General features: G+C 50.7%; 1 protein-coding gene across 1 annotated transcript; it reads left to right on the top strand.

Moving 5' to 3' along the window:
* The first annotated feature begins 3,500 nt into the window (after window positions 1-3,500).
* Window positions 3,501-26,361, top strand: ankrd27 (ankyrin repeat domain 27 (VPS9 domain)). Its single transcript, XM_084450822.1, has 29 exons — window positions 3,501-3,619; window positions 7,555-7,677; window positions 8,826-8,936; window positions 9,576-9,732; window positions 10,297-10,451; window positions 11,149-11,208; window positions 11,299-11,352; window positions 11,515-11,580; window positions 11,693-11,769; window positions 12,164-12,285; window positions 13,599-13,677; window positions 13,911-14,043; window positions 14,200-14,292; window positions 14,690-14,814; window positions 15,174-15,256; window positions 15,677-15,792; window positions 16,152-16,244; window positions 17,190-17,387; window positions 18,045-18,101; window positions 18,324-18,440; window positions 19,703-19,747; window positions 20,000-20,119; window positions 20,256-20,450; window positions 20,671-20,790; window positions 22,032-22,205; window positions 22,391-22,484; window positions 22,668-22,752; window positions 22,871-22,943; window positions 24,377-26,361. The coding sequence occupies exons 2-29, from the start codon at window positions 7,576-7,578 to the stop codon at window positions 25,538-25,540; spliced, it is 4,068 nt and encodes a 1,355-aa protein (XP_084306948.1). The 5' UTR covers window positions 3,501-3,619; window positions 7,555-7,575; the 3' UTR covers window positions 25,541-26,361.
* Window positions 26,362-26,420: the final 59 nt, after the last annotated feature.

Raw genomic sequence — 26,420 nt, forward strand, 5'->3', positions numbered from 1 at the left:
GAGCCAACAGGGCTGGAGCTGGAGCCAACAGGGCTGGAGCCAACAGGGCTGGAGCCAACAGGGCTGGAGCCAACAGGGCTGGAGCCAACAGGGCTGGAGCCAACAGGGCTGGAGCCAACAGGGCTGGAGCCAACAGGGCTGGAGCCAACAGGGCTGGAGCTAACAGGGCTGGAGCTAACAGGGCTGGAGCTAACAGGGCTGGAGCTAACAGGGTTGCCGGGGTCAGGGACAGCCACCACTAAGGGGACAGGAACTGGGTCAGGTAAGGAGTTGGAGTCTGGAACCGGGATTGCTACCGCAATAGCCACAGCTATGGCTACAGCAATGGCGACGGCTATAGGGTCAGTGTCAGCTGCCGGTCCAGGGACAGCTACAGGGCCTGGAACAGGGCCCTGTGGGGGCGCAGCCATGGAAGACTGCTGAGGCTCACGAGGAACAGGAGTCTCTTGTAGCTCAGGGAACAGCACAGCCAAGGGGGCCTGCTGGAGCATAGCCATGGAAGGCTGCCAGGGCTCATGAGGAACAGGAGTCTCTTGTAGCTCAGGGAACAGCATAGCCAATGGGGCCTGCTGGAGCACAGTCCTGGAGGGCTGCTGGGATGCAACCCCAGGTGGCCACTGGAGCACATGAGGAACTGGAGATGCTTGCAGCTCAGTGTCCAGGAAACACTGCAGGTCACTGATGGGTGACAGCTGCGGCTGGGACTCCGTGGATTGCTGAGGCATGGAACACAGGGGGCGTCTGTGGCACGGAGACCTGGAGGTGCCCACGGTGCAGAGACTAGGAGGCGCCAGAGCGCTGAACAAAAGATGCTCCGGGGTGCTGGGTTGCCGTAGCTCGAGGACACTGGACAGCGGAGTCACTGGGCCGCTGGTCAGCAGGGGAACGTCTGATACGCTGGGGAGCGCAGACGCCGGGGCACTGGGGAGCGCAGACGCCGGGGCACTGGGGAGCGCAGACGCCGGGGCACTGGGGAGCGCAGACGCCGGGGCACTGGGGAGCGCAGACGCCGGGGCACTGGGGAGCGCAGACGCCGGGGCACTGGGGAGCGCAGACGCCGGGGCACTGGGGAGCGAAGACGCCGGGGCACTGGGGAGCGAAGACGCCGGGGCACTGGGGAGCGAAGACGCCGGGGCACTGGGGAGCGAAGACGCCGGGGCACTGGGGAGCGAAGACGCCGGGGCACTGGGGAGCGCAGACGCCGGGGCACTGGGGAGCGCAGACGCCGAGGCACTGGGGAGCGCAGACGCCGAGGCACTGGGGAGCGCAGACGCCGGGGCGCAGGAGCGGAGGCAACGGCTGCCACGGGAACGCCACCGCCTCTTGGATGCCCTCTTAGGACACCGGGGGGCATCAGGAAGAACCTGGGGTCCGAGAGACGCTGCCATCTCCTTGCCCTCAGACCAGTACCACCCCGGATCAATGTACTCAGTGGGGTAATCAGGCTTGTAATCAGGCTGCAGTCTGGCAGATGCCAAGGCGATGGCGGAGGTCAACCGCTTTGTAGTCCCGGCTAAAGAGTCTGCCAAGAAAGGCCTGCTAGAGATCTCCTGGAGAGCCAACTCAAAACATCTTTTCATCCGTCAGGCGAAAGGCATTAATAGCCCCCTCCACAAAGCGCCAAGCATTCGATGGTACCCGTCTTAAATCGTCCGCTGGGTCCATAATTGGTCGGTTCATTCTGTTAGGGTTTGAGGCTGGTGGAGGTAGGACCCAAAAGCAGACGGCAGGCAAGCAGCTCAGGTTCAAAATATAAGTTTAATATCCAAATAATACCGGGAGGAAACGCAGGGGAAACACGCACTAACATTGACAATGAACCGACAGAGAACAAAGGAAACAGGAGGGCATATATACTCTGGGAGAACAATCAAGGAACAATGTACAGGTGTGCAACAAGACATAACGAGACACAGGTGCAGACAATCACCCAGACAAGGACATGGAGGGATTCCAACAAGACACCAACACAAGGACACAGGAACAAGGACACAATGGAAGGGAACGAGGCTGGGACAGGGAAAGGGACCGGGCAGAAGCAGAGGGGGGAACTAAAGGGCCAGGAGAGGAGGGACTAGAGTGAGGTGAGACTAGTGAGGGGACAGGTGTCTAGAGCTGGGGCTGGGAGGACACAAACCAACATAGAAGACAAGACAACGAACACAAGACCAAACACACAAGGAGGTAGAACAAAACCAAGTGACAAAGTGTACAATAGTCTCTGGGGGCAGTGCAGGGGCAGTCACCGGGAGAGGTGCTCAGGGTCCAGGAAGGTCCAGGGGGCACAGGAGCTCAGGGCCAGGATCAGGGGGTGAGCAGGGCGAACCAGGGGTCCGGGGCAAATCGGGGGTCCAGGGCAGGAACGCGGGTCCGGACCAGGAGCGAGCAGAGTGGACCAGGGGTCCGGGGCAAATCGGGGGTCCAGGGCAGGAACGCGGGTCCGGACCAGGAGCGAGCAGAGTGGACCAGGGGTCCGGGGCGAACCAGGGGTCCGGGGCAAATCGGGGGTCCAGGGCAGGAACGCGGGTCCAGACCGGGAGCAGGGGCCGAGCCGGGGCGGACCCGGCCCAAATCACAACAGAGGGTCCAGAAAAGGGCCCTCAGGATCATCCACAGAGGCCGCACACCGGCCCTGCAGCTGGAGGGAACAAGCTGCCATCCAGCTGGTCAAAGAAATGCACCACCACCAGCATGCACTCCACGACCTGCTCCCTCAAACAAGAGCTGAAAACACACAGAGACTGCTCAGAAAAGGGAATAACATCAGACTTGCCTTGCCGGACGAAACGTCTGAGGACATCAACCCTGCCCACAGGTGTCAGACTTTATAATAAGTCTATATACTGTAATCGTCCCCTGGTCTGTGATGTGTGAGTCTGTGTGTATAGATCTCTGTGTGTGTATACTGTGACATGTTTTTGCGTTTTATGTCTGGATGGTCTTTTTTTGTGATAATGTGTAATGTCAGTTTTTATTGTATTTATTTATTTTGTCTTTTAATATGTGTATCCTTTTAGATTAACTACTTTTGTAAATTCTGCAATCTTTTTCAATGTAAACTGCGATTGTGAATTAAATAAACTCAAACATAAAGCATGTGCCCTCAGCAGGAAGTCACATTAGCATTTCTTGAGGTAAATACTGCTAAATTCTTTTTAATGTGCAAATGGAATTCAACTCCGCTGACATGGACCACCCTATTGTTTTGCAGTGCTAACTTGGAAAACTTCGAAATCAGGGTGGTCTCACGAGGCAAATAAATACTAATTCCAATACCCATTTATCCCAAGCATAACCCACGTGGGGCCCACATTTATATATTGCCCTGCTAATGCCTCGAGGACTTATCAGTCGCACTTGACCAGCAGATGTCATTATGGAGCGGAAGTATCTCGCTATCTGGAAGGGGAGTAACCCCCATGGAGTAAACGAGGGCACGTGAGAGGAAGTAACTTTCAGGAATGGAACGCGGCCGGCAGCCCGTAGTCTGGCAGACACCCTGCCTCCCGCGGCTCACAGCCACACACACACACACAGCCAGCTGGAATCATGTTTACTGTCGGTCTTCTGAGCTAGTAAGTGTGATGCAAGTCCAAAGTGTTTACAGCTAACCGAACAGGTAAACTAAACGGATTAATTCACTGTAGCTCTAATGTCTTCAGTTTGTCGTGCCCACGTAGTCTAACGTTGACTAGCTCTATTTGTAACGGTAGCTAAATGCTTGCTAGCTAGCTCGCAGTGAATAACAAGCCGGGGTTTAGCTGAATCACAACTACTTGGGCACTGCGTGTGCCACAGCAATCTGGCTAGCTAGCTACAGTACGTTATTTAGCTATCTGACGTATTTACTTGCTTGTTGTGATATGCCATTGATTGTTATTGAAGTGTACTTGACTTAGAGCTTAGAGCTATGATAACGTTATTAACACTAGGTCTAGCTAACGCGTTGCTGGCTGATGCCAGTCTAAGCAAGCTGATCCTGCGTGGGGTACTGAAACGAGACAATCCGCAATATCTCTATTATTTTGACCTTTTATTACATGATGTAGGTCTGTCCAGTTTTTTTTTTTTTTTTTTTACATTGTTCTACCATCAGATTACTATCTGGTGTGTCTGAATGATCAAGGCCAGACGAGTGAAACTTTATTGTGGAAAGCTTAAGGTTTTTATTTGTCCCCTCAGGTCTTCAGAGTCTGATATTTCGGAAATTGCAGTGATGCCTTGATTTAAATAAGTTACAACCTGTGGCGTCCATGGGTGTAGTGGAGGGGGTAAACCCCAGTAAAGTCAGTTTACTCACCTCTTTAAAACAAGACTGACGTTTTACTCGCCTATTTTCTGATCCAACTGTATTATATAATACAATAATATAACATTCAACGAGGGGAAACAATGTGAGTAAAATCTGCACTCTACAAAGTTTACCCACTTTTGTATTCACACCACGACACCCCTGGTGTCTAGTCGATTCACATTTTGAGACGGCCAACACAGTAAGAAGCATGCGTCCCAATGTGGGGCAAAGTTTGCGTGATAAATGTATAATCATTTATGTTTTTCTTTAGACTTTTGTGGTAATCAGTAACAATAGGTCTGTTTTATACTTACTGGCACTGTAGCCAATCCACCTGACTTCCCTCACAGATCATAGACAGTTTGAACACATGCCCAGATTCTGCTCAATCCAATATAGGCCTAGAGCCTAAATTCAAGTGGAACATAGAGAGACTAAATATCTTATGATCTCTGTATATATATTTTTAACCAACATTTGCATTGAATCTGTCACAATAATGGCAGTGCTGCTAAAGCTTACCAACCTATTTTGGTTGGTGCCGCCTTGTGCATTATCTAACCAGACCAAGGCTTGGGCTATGCACACCATGGCTTATTTGAAGCGTTGAGCTGGATAGCAAGCTGGAAAGAATGAGAGAGCTTCTCTTCCGAAGAACCTATTTAGTGTGACAGATCGACATGAGAGGTCAGATCCCATCACCGAGCTTCCCTCACCCTCCTCGTTGGCCATGGAATGCCGCCCCTGAAGTGAACAGGGATGAAAATATGTTTGGCTTAGGAAAATGTGGCATGGGCTGTTTCACTGCCCGCCATGTCACTGCGGGTCACGAGTGAGGAGAGGTCTCCCCCACTTGGGGTGCTCATACCCGGCGGGCCGGTCACATGGCACATTCTTCAGGGTTTCAGGCCGGCATCCGTCGGGGATGAGGGTGGAGGGATGATGCCGTCCCCCTAACTAACACACAGCCAGCCTGACTTTGCAGCCCAGTCTGAAGAAGAGGCCGTGCTAGATGTGTGTGTCCCAGGCAGCCTTCCCCTACGACTCCGCTCACCAGACCTCATGGCTTTAACGTTCCTGCAATTTGTCAAGATGACTTTGATCTCTGCCTCCAAAATCCTCTTCACGTGGCGGAAGCAAGTGAGTAGCCTAATCTGGTAGATGAAACCAAGTGGATTTTATATCTAGGTGGTGGTGTAGTTAAAAGGGGATGCTCACATGATGTTGGCTGTGGACCAATGGGATGATTGGAATGTTGCATGAGAGGGAAAGCTGTAGGACCCCATCGGAAATCATAAGACCCTCCTTTATCTAAAATGGACAACATTGTAAATAAAGGTCTTTGATTCCAAAGGATCAGCTGATAATCAGAACAGGGGGAGCAGAATTGGCCGAGGCTACTTTGGCTAACTCATAATCACCCAGAGAGGATGTGAAAAAACTATAGCATTCCAGTTGAGAGAGGGGGTTTAATGTAGAAGCTGCGGCTTTGTTCTCATGATGAAAACAGGCGAATTGAGCAACAAACTGCTTGTGGTTACATCACAAATAGGCTCAAAAACAACATTAGTCATATGATGTCTGTGATGTGCGCCTAACAATATCCTCCTCCAGTTACATTATTGGAAAGCTAAGATTTTAATCTCTTTGATTTAGCGGCACTAAAGTGAGTGAGCTAGCCTGGCATCGCCAGCTTGATCTCTGAGCTCACATTCGATTTCCCTCCGTAGATCAGTCTGGATATCCAACCGTTCTAACGGAATCCGCTCAAACAGAAATGTATTCGTGCCAATCACAACCGTTTATCTAATATGGGGCGAGTTTAATAAGATGACGGAACAGAGGAGCGCCGTAGACTTTTTCGCTGATTGGTTGTAGGTCTCGGTTGTAGGTAACGCCCTAGGAATCGGAAAGCAACTGAAATTCCAGACCCTTCGCATTTTTATACTTTTATATAAAAAGCACTTTTTTTGCTCTTAAATAGCACTTATCCACCACTATCCACTAGCCTGGTTTTGCGACCCTGATCACGTGATCTCTCTCCACGATAGAGAGAGCGGCAGATCATGTGATCAGGGTTGCGAAGCTAGGCTAGCGGATATTGGTGGATATGTACAAAAAAGTACATGTAGCCAGAGTGACAAAAGTCAATGGCACAATGAATGGTTCCTGGCAGGGTGGTATACCGGGGTTTAGCCCCTAATAGTGTACCCACCTGGACCAGGGCCAGTTGTCTTCCTGATACTGTCATAAAGCCGTCACTCACTTCCTTGCCATTACAGGATTTCCCGCCACTGTACCAGCCAGTACACTGCTATTCTAAAATATTAAGTTCGCAAGGTCTCATGCGGTTTCATGTCATAAATGATTTTGGGGATATTGCGCTAAAGCCAATTCTAGACTAATAGTCAAAAATATTTAAACTATAAAAGTTCTCATGATGCAGCTTCAAAGAACACCTGGGCTCCACCACTGACCTCTCCACCGTGCAACTGTCCCCAATGGGTTTTCACTGTCAGACCATTTTACTTACAGTTTTGGATTATGTGTGTTTGAGAAGAACCCCCCCCCCCCCCCCCCCACCACCAGATCCCTTACCCTAACCCGGGTTTATCACCAGGCCAACCCTCCTGCCCAATCCTATCCCTCTAAGCATTTACAGAATGCGTGTGTGATGATCCAGCACTGTCCTGCTGATGTTACTTGTAGAAGGCTTTACTGGCTGACTGGGATGTACACTTGCTTCACTTAATCAGGACAAATGTAGGCTACTTACTGTAAGTGGTTTTGGACGTCAAAACAAACATGATCTACCAGACTAAGCAGACATCACCGTCATGATCTACCTGTCTCCCGGTCGTGGAGACTTGTGAACCAGCTTTGGTAATGTAATTTCCGCAGACGCTAACGAGCTCAGCTGAGAGGCAGCTGTCTGCGAGGAGCGGGGGAGGGAGGAGACAGTCCCCCCCTTGTTCTCGGCGTGGGTGGGGATGCTAAATAAGAGAAAGGCCGTCTCTGACCCTTGTTTGTCATTCCCCGCTTGACCCCCGTGACCTTTCACCCCTCCCTAGCCGCCGCCCACTCACGACTCAGGCCGCCTCAAGGCCTCATGATCTCCACTCCTCCGCTCTCTAAACAGGCCTGAAGCTCCGCCTCCCGCGCAGCCCACGCCAAAGGTTCCCCCGCAGTCGCTAACAGCCTCGATTAGGCTAATCGACCCCTCCCACTACACAAGCCTTCCCTACCTGTTTTCCTCCCAGGAGCCAGAGTCCCAGTTCCTTATGGCTGTGTATGACGAGAACCTCCTGAAGAACCCGTTCTACCTGGCGCTGGAGAAGCAGAGACCGGACCTGTGCAGCCGAGCAGCGGAGCTCCATGGCATTGTGAGTAAGCGGCGCGGGCCGGGCCCGTCGGTAGAACCACGCTCAGAACTTCAGAGGGTTTCCACTGGGCAGAACACAGCTACCAGATAGGAACGCTTGAGACGGAGAGAGTAGACGACAACTACAGCCCGGCCCCTGTGAGCTCTCCTGAATATCCCGTTGCTAGACTACAGTCTAATTTATAATCTAATCACAAGTTCTCGGTAATTTTCTCTCGGTAATGCATATAATCAAACCGTAGGCCTAAGGATTCAGCAGAGGACACCATTTTGGCTAAGCCTTGATTACATTGTCCTTTTGACAGCGTTTCATTGTCATTGTAACATGACACCGATCTCTTCTTCTCTCTACGGAAAGTCAGCTGGTGTGCTTTGGCAACATGTTGCTCGTCGTTATCGATACGCCGGGCGCAGCGGCAGATAAACAGCTCCTGGAGAAAGGGCAGGCCTATCATTTACTGTTGAAAGTGAAAAGAAGTGTTGTTGAAGAGCAGACTGGCAGATATTGCATGGTCTATGTCTAGGTCTATGTCTAATGTACATTTCCCTCAATACTCTGCTTCTCTCAAGTGAGAGTATTTCTGAGTATGAGAGACCACAATGTCTCTGTGGAAAGCATGTTTTGCCATGCATCTTGAAAGCAGAAGTAACGTCAGAATGAACAACAGCGATAAAGAATGGAAAATCCAAGTCATCCGGTATAAATACGATTTAACAGAGGAGGAGGACATGTAGGTCTCCAGCTACTATGAGTCATCAGTACGACTGTTCTGAACACTCTGGAAGGAGAGCTCTGTCTGACAACCTCCTTCACCAGGGACAGTAAGGGGAGAGAATGAAACAGAAAAAACAAGAGAAAAGAGAGAGAGAGGAAAGAGAGAGAGAGAGAGAGAGAGTAAGAGGCAGAACAACTCCACTCTGAAGTTTGCACTTCTTTTTTTCATCGTGGACAGAGTTGTCACGTCACAGCTGTCGGTTTATAAGCCGTAGTCTAAAAGAATAAAGGACAAACTAAATGATTTTAGGAGAAGAGCGCTCAGTCAGATGCCTCTCGTTCTATTAAAGAAACAAACCCTTTGTTAAAGTCAGCGTCAAAGTAAGGAGAACCATTTTGTCCTTGCTCTAACTGGTCTTGATGTTGTTCCCCAGGTTTTAGTGCCATGTCAAGGAAGCCTAACTCTTAGCGCGTACACAGCCGCGCAGTTCGATACCTACGTTCTACAACCCGCTGATGAGGGATACAAGACTCTCGATGGCAAGGTGAGACGCGCCAGGTCATCATGCCCTAGCGTTGGCGACGCTAAGCTTTTATGTCACTGCACCACTCTACACACTTCCTATTGGCTATTTCTACAAGCCATATACACCCCTGTGATAGTCTGGAGTCAAGTGCCGCAAAACATGGGAATAGGGGCGGAGCCAGCGCATTACTAATGAAAAAGGGACTGTGGGATTTTCCCTGAGTATCTGCGGGGAGTAGGTTCTACATGTGAGTAGAATCAGGAGTGTGGGCCAATCGGTCTCCGATACAAAATCCGATGGGATCCTCATTGGGGGCCGCGAATATGATAGTTTGTTTCCAGAGGTTCTTGCCACAGCGAGGGCTTCTGGATACTCAGATTACCCCTGTGATAAACGGATGCACGATATATCTGCAATCATATCGGTATCGGCCGATGTTAGTCATTTTTAATATATCAGTATGGCCGTCTTAGTTTAAGATGTCGGTACATTTCATGCTCTGGGATGAACAGGGTCTTAGTGGATGTAAGCTTCTTCTAGCCCAGCACACCAGCGTCTCATGGTGTCCCTGTGTGTGTGCGCGTGTGTGTGTGTGCGCGTGTGTGTTTGTGTGTTGGTTTGCGTGTGCGTGTGTGCGTGTGTGTGTGTGTGCTCCAGGAGGTCTTCCTCCAGGACCGGCAGCTGCGGCTGGGTGCAGGGTTCCCGGCTCCGGCCTCGGTGCCCGTCCTGTTTGAGGAGACCTTCTACAACGAGAAGGAGCAGAGCTACAGCATCCTGTGCATCGCCCGGCCCATCGACGCGGACCCAAGCCCAGGTGACGCCCGTGTGCCGCCCGCGTGCGTGTGTCTGTGTCTGTCTCGACTCGTCCAGAGAGGCGTTTGTTCTGGAGGTCACTTGCACGTTTGACCCTAGCCTAGAGGAAGCCTTCAGGACCAAGGTTGTTGAGTACCAACCTCCCCTGAACACCATCTCAGAGTCAGGGTACTGATGCAGACTACTTGTTCGTATTTGGCAGCCTAGGACAGACACACAGGTTGGTGGTAAGAAGGTTCCAATAACTGGGGATGCCCATGAAGAGGGCTAAACGCCTCGCTAAAAGAAAGTTATCCCACTGGTCCATGAACTGGGATTGTATACTGTTTTCACCTTTAGTATGTGTGCGTGTGTGTGTGTTTGCGTGCGTGCGTGTGCGCACTTATTCTGCTTATTTCACCTCCTTTCTCAGGCTGAACATGATCTCACCGTCATATCCCTTTCACTCTGTCAATGTTTCTTGTCTCTTTCTCACTCTCTGCCTTCCTCTCCCTCTCTCTCTGCCTTCTTCTCCCTCCCTCCCTCCCTCCCTCCCTCCCTCCCTCCCTCCCTCCCTCCCTCCCAGGCGAGGTGACCTCGGCCCCAGCCCCCTACTGTCTGAAGAATGTGGAGGACGTCAAGGAGTTCTTGGGGCGCCACGCGGAGAAGCTGGACAGGTTCGTCAGCAGCTTCAGTCAGTCCTTCAAGGAGCAGGAGAGGAAGGGACTCCGGCACCACATAGTAAGAACTAGTCTGCAGACGTCTCCTCTAATCTCACATCTCAGTAACTGACAGTAGGAGGAAATACAAAGTGTACAGTAGAGGTCGGCCGATTAATCGTTTTTGCCGATTAATCGTTTTTGCTGATTAATCAGTTTTGCCGATTAATCGGCCCCGATAGGACATTTTAAAAACTATCGTTATCGGCTGAACTGGGCTCTGATAGTGGTCGATGGCTGGCTGGTTGCCTCAGCCAAACACAATCATTCATAGAGGAAATGAATAGTGAAGGGAATGTTATGCACTGTAGGACATGTAGGCCTAACAGGTGACAGAGGCTCAAATGCCTGAGCCAAGAAACGACAGGTAGGCCTGATCCCGCTTGATTTTCATTACTCTACGTTGAATTGGATAATCCATCCATTTATTTATTTAGGTATTTAATTTATTTGACTGTGGCCATTTTTTCTTTTTCTTTTTTGCTATCGGCCAATTAATCAGAAATCTGCTTTTTCCTGCTCCAAACTATTGTTATTATATCGGCCTTTGAAAATCCACTATCGTCGACCTCTTGTGTACAGTATATGATCTGTATATATTGTAATGCATTTTGATATTTATTCAGTAATGTGCTTTGATATTGATTATATTTTTGGACATTTATGATATATAACATCTAGAGTGAAGCAGTTTTTTAATGTGTGTCTCCTGTCCTCAGGACTCGGTGAACGCCCTCTACACTAAATGTCTCCAGTGTCTGTTGAGGGACTCGCGCCTGGTGAGTACCAACTCCCCACGAGGCTCACTGCTGCATAACTCACGCCCCCGAGATCCCAGAATCTGATTGGTCGAACCCCCCATCTTTCAGAAACTGCTGGCCAAGCAGGAGCTGCAGATGTCGCTCCTCAAACAGGCGGTGGAGGTAGCAACACGTTCCGCACATCATTCCAAAGTCGTCCATTCTTGGTCGGCGTCCATTCTTGGTTGGGTTAACCTGCAGGTCGTCACTTGTCACTCACCTGCAGTCCGTTAGATCATCTTCCAGTCACTTCAAAATAAAACCATTCTTTTCACTCTCTTTCAGATGTATATTCATCATGGTATCCATGATTTAATCTTTAGCTTTGTGGGAACACTTGAAGCCAGCCAGGTATGAACACATTTGAACTTCTCATATATCAGTCCTGACTGGGCACCCTGATAGCCGTGTTGAATGCGCGTTCGGCCGCGCTGATTGGACGGTTGTTGCTGTGACCCAACAGGACGCCGCCTTCAACAAAACCACGCGAGGCCTGCAGGACCTGCAGCAGACGGACCTGGGGGTGAAGTCTGAGTTCAGGTCAGCTGCACACACGCTCCACACACACTGCACACACACGCTCCACACACGCTCCACACACACTCCGCACACACACACTCCACACACACTCCACACACTGGCTGATCTCCAAGTTGCTGCTCTCCATTCTCTGTACCTGTGCTTCATGACTGAATGCCAGTGTGTGTGTGGGGGGGGGGTATACATTTTTAACTCCTGCCTAAAAGGCATAGACCATTATGTAAAGTGGGGTAGGCTGTAGAAATGAATTGCTTATGAGCCAACACCAAGATATATATCTACATAATACAACTTGGTATCACTGCACTAGTCTAAGCTGTCTCTTCTCTCTCTTCTCCTCTGTCTCTTCTCTCTTTTCTCCTCCTCCTCTCTCTCTCTTGTTTCTCTCTGTCAGTATCAACATCCCCCGGGCGAAGAGAGAGCTCAGCCAGCTGAACCGCTGCACATCGCCCCTCCACAAGCTGCTCTGCCTCAGGAAGGTGGTGCTAACCATCATGCAGTCTCCCAGCCGCACAGGTCCGTGTGTGTGCGTGTGCGTGTGTGCGTGCGTGCGTGTCGATCCGTGTGTGTGTGTCTCGGTCTGTGTGTGTTTGTTGGTGTGTGTGTGTGTGTCGGTCCGTGGGTGTTTGTTGGTGTGTGTGTGTGTGTGTGTGTGTGTGTGTGTGTGTGTGTGTGTGTGTGTGTCGGTCCGTGTGTGTTTGTTGGGGTGTGTGTGTGTTTGTGGGTCTGTGTGTGTGAGGTGTTCCTCACCTCTAGACTACTGGAGGGGTGTATGCGTAGCATGTAACTAAATGCTGACGTGAAGAACTGTCAGGTAATGAAAGTAGCAGAACTAGCATCATAAGACCATCAGCTGACAAAGCCGCCTATTGTAAATGAGCAGGAGCGCGTCTGACTGAATGCTTTTAGGGCGCAGTCCTCATCAGAGCGGAGGCTCACGAGGGCACATGACTTCCTGGGCGCAGTGATATCTGGATGGGATTGACTTCCGGGTGCGCTCGTTTTCAAAGTTGGGTATTTGTAAACATACAAGTACTTACTTCTAACAACTGACAATACAAGTAACAACATAGGGGGAAGCCTGCATTTTAATTTCCATTATTATCTTCCGAGGTAAATACAAATTCTTAGCCTACACTAGGCTATGTAGCCTAGCCTACGCACCCGAATGCACGACTCGGGAGACCGATCATTATATTATATTCGGACGATCGACTTGAACTGCACTCTTTGCAAGTGAAAACGAGCGCACCCGGGAGTCATTCCCATCCGGATATCACTGCGCCCTGGAAGTCATGCGCCCTCGTGAGCCTCCACTTTAACGAGGACTGCGCCCTAAAAGCACGACGCGGTCCGACTGTCTGTGCTTGTGTGGCCGGCTGAACTCTGCAACACTGGCTGAACTCTGCAAAAGTGCAAAAGTCCCTCTGCTATCTCGCTCTAGGTCTGTCTCCTCCCTCTCTCTTTAAACAAATTTACTGCTGTGGACTCACCCAGAACAATACCGCGACTGTCGGCGCCTAATTGCCCAATTTGTTTTTAAATCCGTCCTCGTCGACCGGACAACAACACACCCTTGTGTGCGCAGAGTGGTGCGATCCTCTCGTAATTGCACATGGCCAAACAGCCAATTTACCAGTTAGGACCCAACCACCCGTGACAGAGGGGAGAGTGTCCTGTTGTGCTTGAACATAATACTCTAAAGCCTTCTCCACAGACCTCCGTTTCTTCATAACCCTTCATAGCTATCTAAACACATCAGAGATTGAGTCACAGAAGGAAAGTGACCGTACGCCTGATTGAATAATCCCCTCTCTCTCTCTCCACAGTGAGCATCGAGGCCATCTGTGCTGACGATCTCCTCTCCGTCATTTTGTATCTCCTGGTGAAGACGGAAATCCCCAATTGGTGATTGACATTTTGACCCCCAGTGTTTAGAACGCATGGAATTTGACCGGCTAATGACTACTGCCAACATTCTAATTGGGCCGATGTTCGACCAAGTCATTTGACCCCTGCGGCCGATAGATGAAACGATTCGTCGACCCGGAGCAAAGTAACATAGCTCGTTATCGGCCGTTAAACCGACGGCGGCGAGTGGCGTGCTGGCTAACGGGGCGGTGGGCGGGGTCTTCTTTCAGGATGGCCAACCTGAGCTACATCAAGAACTTCCGCTTCAGCCACTCCTCCAAGGACGACCTGAGCTACTGCCTGACCTCCTTTGAGGCGGCCGTGGAGTTCATCAGCCAGGGTGACCTGGGCCAGGGTCCCTCGGTACGTGGCGGCCTGCTCCCAGCATGCACCTGGGCGGCACCGCGCTCGCCTGCCCGTGTTCAGCCCATTAACAGCATTAAATATGTGACTGAGGGTTACGTATAATGGTGTGTGTGTGCGTGCGTGTGTGTGTGTGCGCGTGTGTGTGTGTGGTAGGGCTCCGGGGAGCTGAACGACAAGGCTGTGTTCAGACAGAAGATGAGCCTGCTGTCTCAGAACGCCGCCACGCCCATAGACTGTCTGTTCGAGGTGAGCTCCGCCCCCACCGTCACATGACCCGCTGCTGTCCCAGCCTGACCCACATCCAGCACAGTCCTGCAGCTTTCTCTCTCTCTCCCTCTCTCTCTCTCCCTCTATCTCTCTCTCTCACTCTCGCCCTCTCTCCTCTCCCTCCCTCCCTCCCTCTCTCTTCTCTCTCTCTCTCTTCTCTCTCTCTCTCTCTCTCTCTCTCTCTTCTCTCTCTCTCTCTCTCTCAGGTCACAGTGTTTCTGCTGTCTTAGTTGAATGGACTCCTCATGTAGCAGTGTTTTCATTTTCATTTTTGCAATTTGAATAGGAATCAGTGGCTGATCAACTTTGGAAATGGCACATGTAAATATTCCTGTGTGCGTGCGTGCGTGCGTGCGTGTGTGTGTGAATCCCGCAGCACATAGCCAACGGCAACGAGGCGGAGGTCAAGCGCCTGCTGAGCGAGAGCGAGAGCGACGATGACGGGGTGAAGATGTGTCACCCCCTCTGCTCCTGTGACCACTGTGAGCTGCAGCTCTCTGGGTCAGTCCGCACACACACACACACGCACGCAGCAGTAACACACACACTTCCTCTCATTCATTCCCTACCGCGGATGCTGACTAACGTGATTAAGAACACCTGGCTGGTATTCTCAGCAGGGGCTGTAAGCTTAATGTAATCAGGAAAATCCAGGTTCTACTTCCCAACACTTGTGGTTTCTTGTTTTTACTCCAGCGCAGCGCTAGAACCAGTTTCCTGTCAGTGACTTCTTCAGCAATATCAGGAAACTGAAATGAAGAACATAATATGGAGAGGGACTTTTCACGCTCTAATAGCGGCACCACAGGTGAATTCCCCGGTTTTCACTTCCTCATTCTCCATGTTGTTTCTGTCTGCAGCCGACTGAACGACCCCTCCATCGTGACCCCGTTCTCTCGAGATGACCGGGGATACACCCCCCTTCACGTCGCTGCTTTCTGCGGTAAGCGCTCGCTGCTCAACGCTGGGTGATTGCATCAAACGGACCAACGTTTCGGCCTTTATCAGGAGCCCAGTGTGCGGTTTCATTCCTTTATTGAGTATTTGTCACCCGTTACCGGCACCTGTCCAAGACTACAGTGCGTTTTCTTTTGTCTAAACCGAGCACACTAATGAAAACAGTGACTCAAGTGAGCAGTTCCCCTCCCCGTGTGTTTCAATGTCATGCAGTAGCATGAAAATATGAATTAGGCCTCGACTGTCAGTCGACACTAGAGTTCTTCCTCTCAGCAAGATGATATTTCTGTTTTCTCTGAATAATATCAACACTGTCATAGGAAGTATGTCTAAGTAAGTCTCTTTATCTCTCTCTCTGTCTCTCTGTCTCCCTCCCTCTCTCTCCCTCTCTCTCTCTCTCTCTCAGGTCAGTCCCTGTTGATTGACCTGCTGGTGTCAAAGGGAGCCGTGGTCAACGCTACGGACTACCACGCCCTCACGCCGCTGCACCTGTCCTGCCAGAAGGGCTACCAGGGCGTCACGGTGAGACCGGACCCCCCTCCCCACCGGGACCCCCACCGCCCGTCCGCCAGAGATACCGGATATGAGAAGGAAGCATTCGTGTTAAAACAGATACTCATCTGTCTCTCTCTTCTCCCCTCCCCCCTTTCTGTCCATCTCTCCCTCAATCTCTCTCTCTCTTCCTCCCTCTCTCTCTCTCTCTCTCTCTCTCCCTCTCTCTCACTCCATCTCTCTCTCTCTCCCTCCCTCCCTCCCTCTCTCTCTCTCTCTCTCTCTCTCTCCCTCCTTCTCTCTCTCTCTCCCTCCTTCTCTCTCTCTCTCTCTCTCTCTCTCTCCATCTCTATCTCTCCCTCCCTCTCTCTCTCTCTCCCTCTCTTCAGCTGCTGCTCTTGCACTACAAGGCCAACACAGACGCCCAGGACAACTACGGCAACACGCCTCTTCACCTGGCCTGCATGTACGGACACCAGGATGTAAGTCCTCACCTGTTTGGTTTTCACACAACCGTCTGGGAAAGCTCTGTTGGAAACTGTGCGGAAAAGGGCGGGCACTTTCAAAACTACTCGGGGGGTGATTGGATGAACCCCGTCCGTCACGGGTAAATGAAATTCTCACCGAAGCCAGTCAGGAGAGGAGCGGAAACATTTTTCCCGCAGAGAAAAGCCTTCAGTGCCGTTCTTTGCTTTTCTTTCAATGAAGAAATACTCTCTAGTTCAGATGTAACTGATGCAATAGCAGCATCTTCACTAAACTCCGCCATTGTTGTTTTGGAACAGTTGTTTCTCGCTGTCGTCACACCTAAACCCCCCGCCTGGCGTAGCTGCTAGTATTTCCTCATAGAACATTGATTGGCCAATCGTTCTCTGATGGCGCAGAGTGAAACGGCGTGAGCTGGCGAGATGTAAGTCCAGCACTCTCTCTCTCCCCAAACTCGGCTCACTCGCCACTCTGAATGTCATTTCAACATCAGACAGTAATAACCCAACAAACAGCCACGTGTGCCATCCGGGCGTTTCGTAGCTGCCTCTTAAATCGCTCGCTGAATCAGGACTGATGGTGAAGCCGGCAGCGTTTTTAAGTGTCAACGTTAACGAGACTTGCGATGTGACCCACAATCCATTGCACAGTGGAAATTACATCACACGTGTGAGTCGTGGCAACTGTGGATGAATGTCGCTTTACAGACTGCGACGGATGCAAGCAAATTCCGATGCGCAATGTAACGACAAAGCGGTGTGTCCCATTCGGATGCGCGCTGCAAAGTATATACTTCCTAGGGGCCGCCGCACTGCATCCGGGTAGTAAACAGCAGAAGTGTGCGACTCGGAACTGAGCCGCTGTCTTGGCGCGGCGCAGCGAAGCGGACGGGGGCGGGGGGCGCCTGATTCGACTAACGGCGCGCTCCTCTGTTGTCCCAGTGCGTCAAGGCCCTGGTGTACTACGACCTGCACACCTGCTGCCTGGACATCCCCAACGACAAGGGCGACACGCCGCTGCACATGGCGGCGCGCTGGGGCTACCAGGGCATCATCCAGGTGCTGCTGGAGAACGGCGCCAGCACCACCGCCTGCAACAAGGCCAAGGACTCGCCGCTGCAGTGCGCCCTCAACTCCAAGGTCAGGGGGGAGGAGCGGGGGGGCCGGGGGGCGGGGAACCGACTGGATCCGCTGGTTCTGTAACGGCACGGCCAGTTAGGAGCTTGACTATTGGAGGGCACGGCCAGTGAGGAGCCTGACTATTGGAGGAAACTCTGTATTGGGGTTCGGGTGCTTCTGTCCTCATGTAATAGAAAGTTGATAGTTTGGAATTGGACAGTATATTGAGTCATGTGGTTGAATAAGTAATGATATACTTTATAAATAGTGTATGAATTGTTCTGTGATTACAGATCAAATGTGCACGTCGTCATGATTTCATAGCAGTTCTGTTTCACACCTCCTTTAAGACGACGTCAAACAGGAATTCCCTAGTGACTACGCTCCGTATGGGAAAGTAGTATTCTAATTCTGGTTGCTGGTCCTCTTAGCTGGCTGAACCCTGGTGTGGACCCTATTAGCAGGGCTATCAGGGAGGTGCTAGGGGGACTGCAGAGTGTGTGCGCTATGTAGGCATGTTGAGTCTGTTCACCCTGCTCAGTGCTTTATGGGAATTTGAGTGTGTGTTTGTGTTCGTAGTTGCGGGCTTGAGTCGATTGTCTTTGTTGTTTGTTTGTTTGTAAACCGGGGGACGATTGTTTGTTAACAAGTGTTTTTGTCTGTTTGTTTATGATGTAGATTCTGACCCTATTGGAGCTGACACACAATGGATCTCATGCAAGAGAGAATACTGATGTAAGTCAGATCCCTTCAAGCAAGTATTGATAGTCTACGTCCTGTTTTGAAAAAGTAGTAGTCTACAACTAAGCTTAATGTGCACCCACTGTTCTAGAAAGTCTTTCAGTTGCCAGAAAATGAGTTACACTAGGAGGGGAATCAAAGGGTGCATTTCACAGTATTGGCACCAGTCCCGTCTTTGAGCTTAACGCTGCTCTCTGTCACCCCCTGCTGTCCCAGTCCCTCAGGCGCGTCCACCAGGCCTCGGCCTCCAGCAGCCGGCGTTCGTCCGTGACCAGCACCTCCTCCCTCAACACCGAGGCCAAGCCGGAGGAGGACCGGATCCGCCACCGAGAGGTGAGGAGCAACGCCGTTTCCAGTCCGACTCAACGGACGGAGGTTTCAGGGCCCAATCAGTGGCGCCGATTCATGCGGTCGGCCAATCCAGACTGTGAAACAACCTAGCAACCGCTCCGCCCAAGACGATTGTGATTGGTTTAAAGAACTACAGCTTTTTTGCCCCCCTGTCCACAAACGGTCATGAGTCCAGCCAGGCTTTTGTCCAGTTGTTGCGGCTGACGATCAACAAATTACCAAGTGCGGTGGCAGACTAAGCACGGGAAACAGTCCAACTGATCACGCGCACAACCATAAATCCACGTCCTCTTCCGCTATAAAGTCTTACCACTCTTTATTGTCTATTTCAACAGTCCAGACCATTTCAAACTGTTTCTGTAGCGAGTGCGAGGCAGGAGTAAAACAACGTCCAAAGATCGATAAGTGTTGCATAGTTGGCTGCAGCAAACAGGAAGTAACCTCCTCGTGCTCACCCCACCCATGACCAACTAAACCCAAGCGCCCAGGTGAGACTAATTAACAGGCCCAAACCGCTAGTACACACCCATTGTCACTCCCATGAAGTGAATCACTTACCAAAAACATGTCAATAAATAAAACCTTGACCCATAGCTCTTACACCACTGGCACAACGTAAATGAAGTGTGGAGGTTTGGGCTATTGGAGACTCCAGTAGCTCGGCTGTAGCTCAGTTGGTAGAGCGGGTCGTTCAGTGATCGAAGGGTCAGTGGTTCGAATCCCAGGTGGAAAAGCGCTATACAAGTGCAGTCCATTTACCATTCCAGTGTCTCTGATATAGCAGTCTTGTTATTGAAGTTATTGAAGTCCTTTGGTATTTATGTGTGGTGAGTGGGTGACTCTAGGACTTTCTCTGGGACTGTCCTGGCCCCGCAGTGGTGGAACGAGCCGCCCACCCACGTCAGGACAGCAGAGTCACTGCCCATCTTTCACCGCAGGCTCAAAACTCACCTCTTCAAGAAGTACTACCAGGATCCTCCCTCTTAAGCACCTATTGTATTTTTAGTTTGCTAGTCTTGCACTTTGTCTTCAGCACTAGATTATTTATGCTCTTAGTCACTTATTTAAGAAAGGAGGTGCACTTGTGAGTTCTGGTGAGTAGTAGTACATTGGCTTTTCCTACATTAAATGCAAATAATGTAGGTGGTTGGCTAGCTGGATGAAAGGGTAATCTTAATGACTGTGATGTGATGTAATGGGCGTTGCAGTGGCCTCACTTTCTTCCTCATCTCTTTGACGACCAGGTGGAGAAGTTGCTTCGCGCCGTTGCCGATGGAGACATAGAGATGGTGAGTCTCTCTGACACCCTCTTCAACATCTGACGCAAGCTTAGAAAAGAACTCATAAAGCTTGGTGTCGGTTCGGCTTCCTTCATCTGTTCCCGTAGGTAGATTTGACGTTCGTAAATCATTGCATGGTTTACTGTAATGCCCTGTTTTCAACTATGTGTGTGTGTGTGTACGTGTGTGTGTGCGTGTGCGTTTGTGCGTGTGTGTGTGGTGCGTGTGTGTGTGTGCGCGCGTGTGTGCGCGGTACCGTAGGTGCGTTACCTGCTGGAGTGGCTGGACGAGGAGCCCGAGGAGGAGGAGGCGGAGCTTCCCGCTCAGACCGAGCTGTGCCACCCGCTGTGCCAGTGCCCTCGCTGTGGACCCACTCAGAAGGTCAGACCGCCACCCGACCTCCGCTGCGCCACACTCAACACACCCCGCCCCGCTAACGCTCAGTGTGACAACAGCGTTCAGCCAACTTGATGATCCGTGCGTGTGTGTGTGTGTGTATGTGTGTGTGTGTGTGTAGCTGGCGAGCCTGCAGGCCAGCGGTCTGGGCGTGAACAGCAGCAGCGCCGACGGCTTCACACCACTGCACGTGGCGGCGCTGCACGGCCACACGGCTCTGATCACCCTGCTCACACGCCACGGCGCCAACGTCAACGCCCGCAACAGCCAGAGCGCCACGCCGCTACACCTGGCCAGCCAGAACAGCCACGTACAGGTGGGCTCACGGGAGGAACACGGACTCGAACCTTGACCTCGTCGATCCAACCAATCACCGTGGACGATCCTAACTTGTTGACAAGTGATCATAGTCACCGATTATATTATTGGTTATTACATGAACTTACTCACATTTGGCATCAAACTAATTGTATTTTGGAGCGGATGTCTGTGAGGGTTGAATACGGACCTTGCCCATTCATGATGTCATGTTTCAGGTAGTGACATCACTCCTGGAGTGCAACGCCAAGCTGAATAAGAAGGATCACTACGGCAACACCCCTCTGATCCGCGCCTGCCTCAAAGGCCACATGGACATAGCAGCCATGCTTATCGAGGTGGATACACGCGCGCACACACACACACACACACACTCTGCCAACTCCTGGACACACTTGAAAAAATTTAGATATCACCTTTGCACTATAGTTAAATTTCTTGTGTAATGTTTACAGCGCTGTTCAAAAACTCCCATGTGACATCAGTCTTGAGGTCAGACAACAACATGGCCGTTCAGATAAAGCAGGGCTGGGGAGTCACACCCATTGTTGGCTCCCACGCAAATCTAGAATTGGATATAATTTACAGTTATGTGAGGATAGAGGAAAGCACACCGATATCTCCCGGTTCATTTTATTGAAAAAACGCAATGTTTGGACCCTTAGGTCTTCATCAGGCAACTTCAAGTGTGCAAATCTTTCCTCTCTCCTCACGTATGTACTCTTTAGATCCAGCGTCTGGCCTACTAAGGTTGGATGTGCGCACAGCTCTTTTGCCCTTTGTCTAATAATTGACAGTTGGCCTAACACAAACCACTGATAATATCGGTTGAATAAATAGTCATTTAAGATAAGATAATTAATACTAATCATTTGGGGGGAAATGTGGGCGTTACCGCAGCGAGGATGTGCAGAATAGATCAGAGTAAAGAATATACATGAAGATCTAATCTGATCTTTTAACCAAATGAATAAAGTCTACGTTTTGTTTGGAATGCAGCCAAACATCAGCCGGTCCAACATGAGTACCACAGGCAGCTCAGGAAATGTATATTCTATTTCAACAAACGTTAATGTAGTTATGCTCTCAGTAGGCCGGCAGCAGAGGGTTCGAGGCCCTGCCCCAACTCAAAAATGTGAGTGAAAGTTAGAAAAATAACTCCAGATTCAGGAATGAAACGGCTACAAGCAAGAGGAAAGCGCAGACATTTCAAAGAAGAAGGGAGCAACTCTTCCACAGTCATGGCTAACATAGCAGCCGGGGTGCCGCTAGCCTACGTTTGATCTGCACTGACAGATTCTCCCACAGTAAGAGCAATATTGAGAGAGTGCATTTGCCACATAGTGTTTTTAATTTTTCAGATTCGACGTTTTCATTGTGACTGACTTTTTTTTCCCCTCAAATGTGAAAAGTATAAAAGTAAATGTATAAGACGCCAACCTATTACAGGCTCCCAAACCCTGAGATAAAGTATTGCTTTGTAACTAATTTGAAAAATTGTAGGATAATATAACAAAGCAATGTTCCAGATGTTTGGGTGACTGGCCAGTGATCTCTGTCCCATGTCCCCCGGCGGTAGAACAAGGCGTCGGTGAACCTGGCCAACCAGCAGGGGACCACGGCGCTCCACGAGGCGGTGAGGGGGGGTCAGCTGGGCCTGGTGGAGCTGCTGCTGCAGACCGGAGCCCTGGTCAACCTCCGGGACAAGAGGCACAGGACCCCCCTGGACTGTGCTCAGGAGATGGGTGGCAAGGTGGACGCACGCACACACACACACACACTCACTCACTCACTCAGAGAGACACACACACACACACTCATACACACACACACACTCACACATACATACACACACACACACATACATACACATACATATGTTTACACACACACACACACACACAAAAGTGATTTCATGTAATCTAGTATTTCCTCCAGAACACAGAGATGCTGCGGACCCTTCAGAAGGCGTCTGGACTCTCTCCGGACGCCGAACCAATCAAACTGCTCTCTGTGCCCAAGGGGGCGCTGGGTAAGACTGCACATTCACACCAGCTGCTCCTGCTACGCTACAACCCTCTGCTCCCCATGTCTCTATCCACCTGTTCATTCAGAAAATGTAGTCCGTAGTAAGACTACCTGTTCTTTTCCAGATCTAATAAACACTAATAAACGCTGTAATGAACGCTTTTGTGATCTTGTCTTTGTATTCCAGCCCATTCATTTGTCCAGAGACTGAAACCCCAGGATAGCGTTAACAGTCGACAACAGAAAGTGGTCAGACAGAAGTCTATCAAAAGGTAGGATGTCTGCTCTGCCACATTCACCTCCAGCTCCCCCTCCTGGACGGATGTGGAATGACAGTTACTTTTGCGTGAGGTTCTTGTTAGTAGCCTACAACCTTGATCTTCTCCGCAGGGCTCAGCAGATGAAGAAGGGCCTTCCCAGGGACATCAGCGTGCCTTCCATCAACTCAGCAGCCCTGAGTCAGGTATCAAACTCCGACTCGTCTGCTATGCAAAACAACCCCCCTTAGAAAGGACCTTACTTAAAAGTTTTATGTTACAGAATGAGGCGAATCTTTCACTACAACCACCAAAGCAAGCAATGCCTCTCTCTGTGGCTGTCGGTGTGTGTGGTGTATGTTATATCATACAAGATTGAAGATAAGTTTATTTGCCATGTATATGGTTCACCCATACTAGGAATTTGACTAGGGTAACAGCAAACAGTGACATCACAGGGTAGGGTGCAGGACAGGACAGTGCAAATGCAAATACAAAGTACAATATAACCAATAAAAAGAAAAGCACAAATGCAAATTACACAATATATACAGAATTGAGTGTGGTGAGTATGTACAGTGTAGTGTGATAGATGAGCAATGTTTTATATATACGAGTGCAATGTGAGTGCTGTTGAGATATGTGGTACAATCAGAGGGCGTGTGCAAGTGGTGCAAAGGCTATAGAGTCAGTGGGGTTGTGGGGAAGGGGGGGTCGGGGGTCGTAGGGGGACACGGGCCTTGTTCATGAGTCTGATGGCCGTGGGAAAGAAACTGCTTTTGTGACGCATGGAACCAGTCCTGGTGGACCGCAGTCTCCTGCCGGAGGGGAGTGGTTGAAGGAGACCGTGACCGGGATGAGGAGGGATCTGCCACGATCTTTCTGGCCCATTTTAGGGCCCTGGAGGCGTGCAGGTCCTGTAGGGATGACAGTCTACAGCCAATCCCCCTCTCAGCGGAGCGGATGATGCGCTGCAGTCTGGCCTTGTCTTTATCTGTTGGGGCGGAGAACCAGATGGTGATGGAGGAGGTGAGGATGGACTCTATGATGGAGGTGTAGAAGATAACCATCACTGCCTTTGGCATGTTGGATTTCTTCAGCTGCCTCAGGAGATACATCCTATGCTGTCCTTTTTTGGTGAGGGAGCTGATGTTCAGCTCCCACTTGATGTCCCGGGAGACGATGGTGCCCAGGAAGCAGAAGGAGTCCACAGCGGTCCCTGGGGGGGTCATTCAGTGTGATGGGGAGAGGGGGGCTGGTTTCTAAAGTCTACAACCATCGCCGTTTTGGCCGCACCAGGACAGCAGCTGGTCGATCTCCCACCTGTAGGCGTAACCGTCGCCCTCGGAGATGAGACGCTTGCTGTAGCGCCACAATCAGGACTATTGGCCCACCAGTTGAGGACTTCTGGCATAGGATTGGACCTGTGTGCAAAGTTAGATTTTTCATGCATGGGAAGTCAGACTTCCTAGGAAGATTCAGAAGAAGAAGAAGATTCAGAAAATTGGCAAATACAAAAGGGAGCCAACACTCCTCCTATTCCTACATTAAACGCAATTATTGTGAGTCACTTTAATTACTGTAATGTGATGTAATGTAATGACTAATGTGATGTGATGCGCTGCGCGTCTTCCTGCAGACGGACGGGAGGGCGGAGAGAAAGAGGCTGAGGCGCGGAGAGACCCTGGAGAGCGGCGGCCCCTTCAGCCGCTCCGGGAGCCCCGAGCTGGGGGCCGGGGACCGGGCGGGGGGGAGGCCCCTGAGCCGCTGTCACACCATGGACCCGGAGCTCCCTCCCTCCCCGCGCTGGGGCGCCGCCGAGGACGGCCCGAGAGAGGCGAGGACCGACGCCTGCGCCCCCGGAGACCCCCCGGGGACAGACACACCCACAGACCCCCCTCGTACAGACACACCCACAGACCCCCCTCGTACAGACACACCCACAGACCCCCCTCGTACAGACACACCCACAGACCCCCCTCGTACAGACACACCCACAGACCCCCCTCGTACAGACACACCCACAGACTCCCCTCGTACAGACACACCCACAGACCCCCCTCGTACAGACACACCCACAGAGCCCCCTCGTACACACACACCCAGCGAACCCTCCCAGATGCTCCCACCCAGCGACCCCTCCCAGACACGCCCACCCAGCGAGCCCTCCCAGACACACACCTGGAACCACTCCCCTCCAGCCGCCGTCCCTTGTGAGTCTCCTCACATAGACACGACTAGCGAGGACGCTGAGACGCCCGCGCCCAGCGAACCCGTCGATTCAGACGCTGAGACGCCCGCGCCCAGCGAACCCGTCGATTCAGACGCCACCAGCGAGCTCACCGACGCACAACACCTCAGTGACCCCTCCGCCAGACACGCCCCGACCGACCGCCTTCCGTCATACGACCCCAGTGAGGTTTCGCTCTCACCCACGCCAAATGACCCCTCCCACTCGCACACTCTGAATGACCCCTCCCACTTGCAGACCCCAAATGATCCCTCCCCCTTACACACTCCGCTCGGGCCTTCCCCCTCCCCTACAGAGACGCCCGGCGAGTCCCACCCCCCTCACACACACCGCGGACCCTCTGGCGCACACACACACTGTGAGCTCCCTCTTACACACACACCCAGCGAGCTCCCCGTCGCACACACACTCAAGCACATGAATGGAAACGAGGAGGAGGGAGAGGAAGACGAAGAAGATATTCGCTGGGCCCGCGAGGACACAGACGCACCATCTAAGTGGAGCGGTCCGGAGACCCGGCCCGAAGAGACGGAGGACTCGGTCTGGACCTGAAGAACATACTAGGTGAACTAGAGGCAGACTACAGGACCGCTTGGAAAGAACCTCAGTCATTTCAAAATGTTTTCAAAGCACTTTCTTGCCTTCACAAAAAAAGGGATGCAAAACATACAAATGTCACTTTGATTTAGTCGTTTCTTTTCTTAGTTTGGTTGACCACCCATGACAGTACTGTAAATGGTAATATCTTAACAGTGGATAGTGACAGTCATTTATACTGCAAAGGTGAAGGGGGTCTGAAAAGCTATGCTATATGTGACTGTTTTCATTTGAAAATGTCAGAGTAATGTTTATTTGATTAGATTTTGATCTAGTCCTAAAAATTATAACATTGTCATACTACCCTCAGTTAGTGTTATTCTTAAGTGAATTTGAACCAATGTATGACACATTACCTTCCAGATAGGCATTTGAATACCTCTGTTTAGAAAGGTGTATTATCTCTGTTTAGAGAGGCTTATTATCCCAGTGAATGTTAAAAAAGATGTCTGTAGCAAGAGAGACCTACAGCACAAAATATAGATCTGTTCATTGTACAAGTAGGTTGTAGTACAACAATGCATATGACAATTTAAAGGAACAACTACCATAGCCTCCTAGTCGTTCACCAACTATGCTGATGTCACATAGAACCCGAGATAGATGTTAAAAAGAAACTGTACAAGTAGGTTTGGCATTTATTTCAAGGTGGTTATTTCGGTCATATTATCTGCCCGCTCCAAACACAATATTGAATAGTCTTAATTATTTTTGTACTAAGTATTTTATTTCATTTTGGGATGTTTAAAGATACAGTGAATGTGCCTTATTTAATTAGTGTCAAAATAATCTGTAATAAACCCACAATTAAGAGAATCTTGGTTCTCACTGCTAT

This window comes from Borostomias antarcticus (genome assembly GCF_949987555.1).
Source record: "Borostomias antarcticus genome assembly, chromosome: 16".
In the NCBI taxonomy this organism is placed as follows: Eukaryota; Metazoa; Chordata; class Actinopteri; order Stomiiformes; family Stomiidae; genus Borostomias; species Borostomias antarcticus.

What these genes read in the sequence shown, in the direction of transcription:
- ankrd27 (XM_084450822.1), top strand. Translation starts at nt 7,576, where the DNA reads ATGGCTGTGTATGACGAGAACCTCCTGAAGAACCCGTTCTACCTGGCG. An exon ending in TCCTCAAACAGGCGGTGGAG is followed by an intron (nt 11,353 to 11,514) that starts GTAGCAACACGT and finishes ACTCTCTTTCAG; the next exon opens with ATGTATATTCATCATGGTAT. An exon ending in GGGGTGAAGTCTGAGTTCAG is followed by an intron (nt 11,770 to 12,163) that starts GTCAGCTGCACA and finishes TCTCTCTGTCAG; the next exon opens with TATCAACATCCCCCGGGCGA.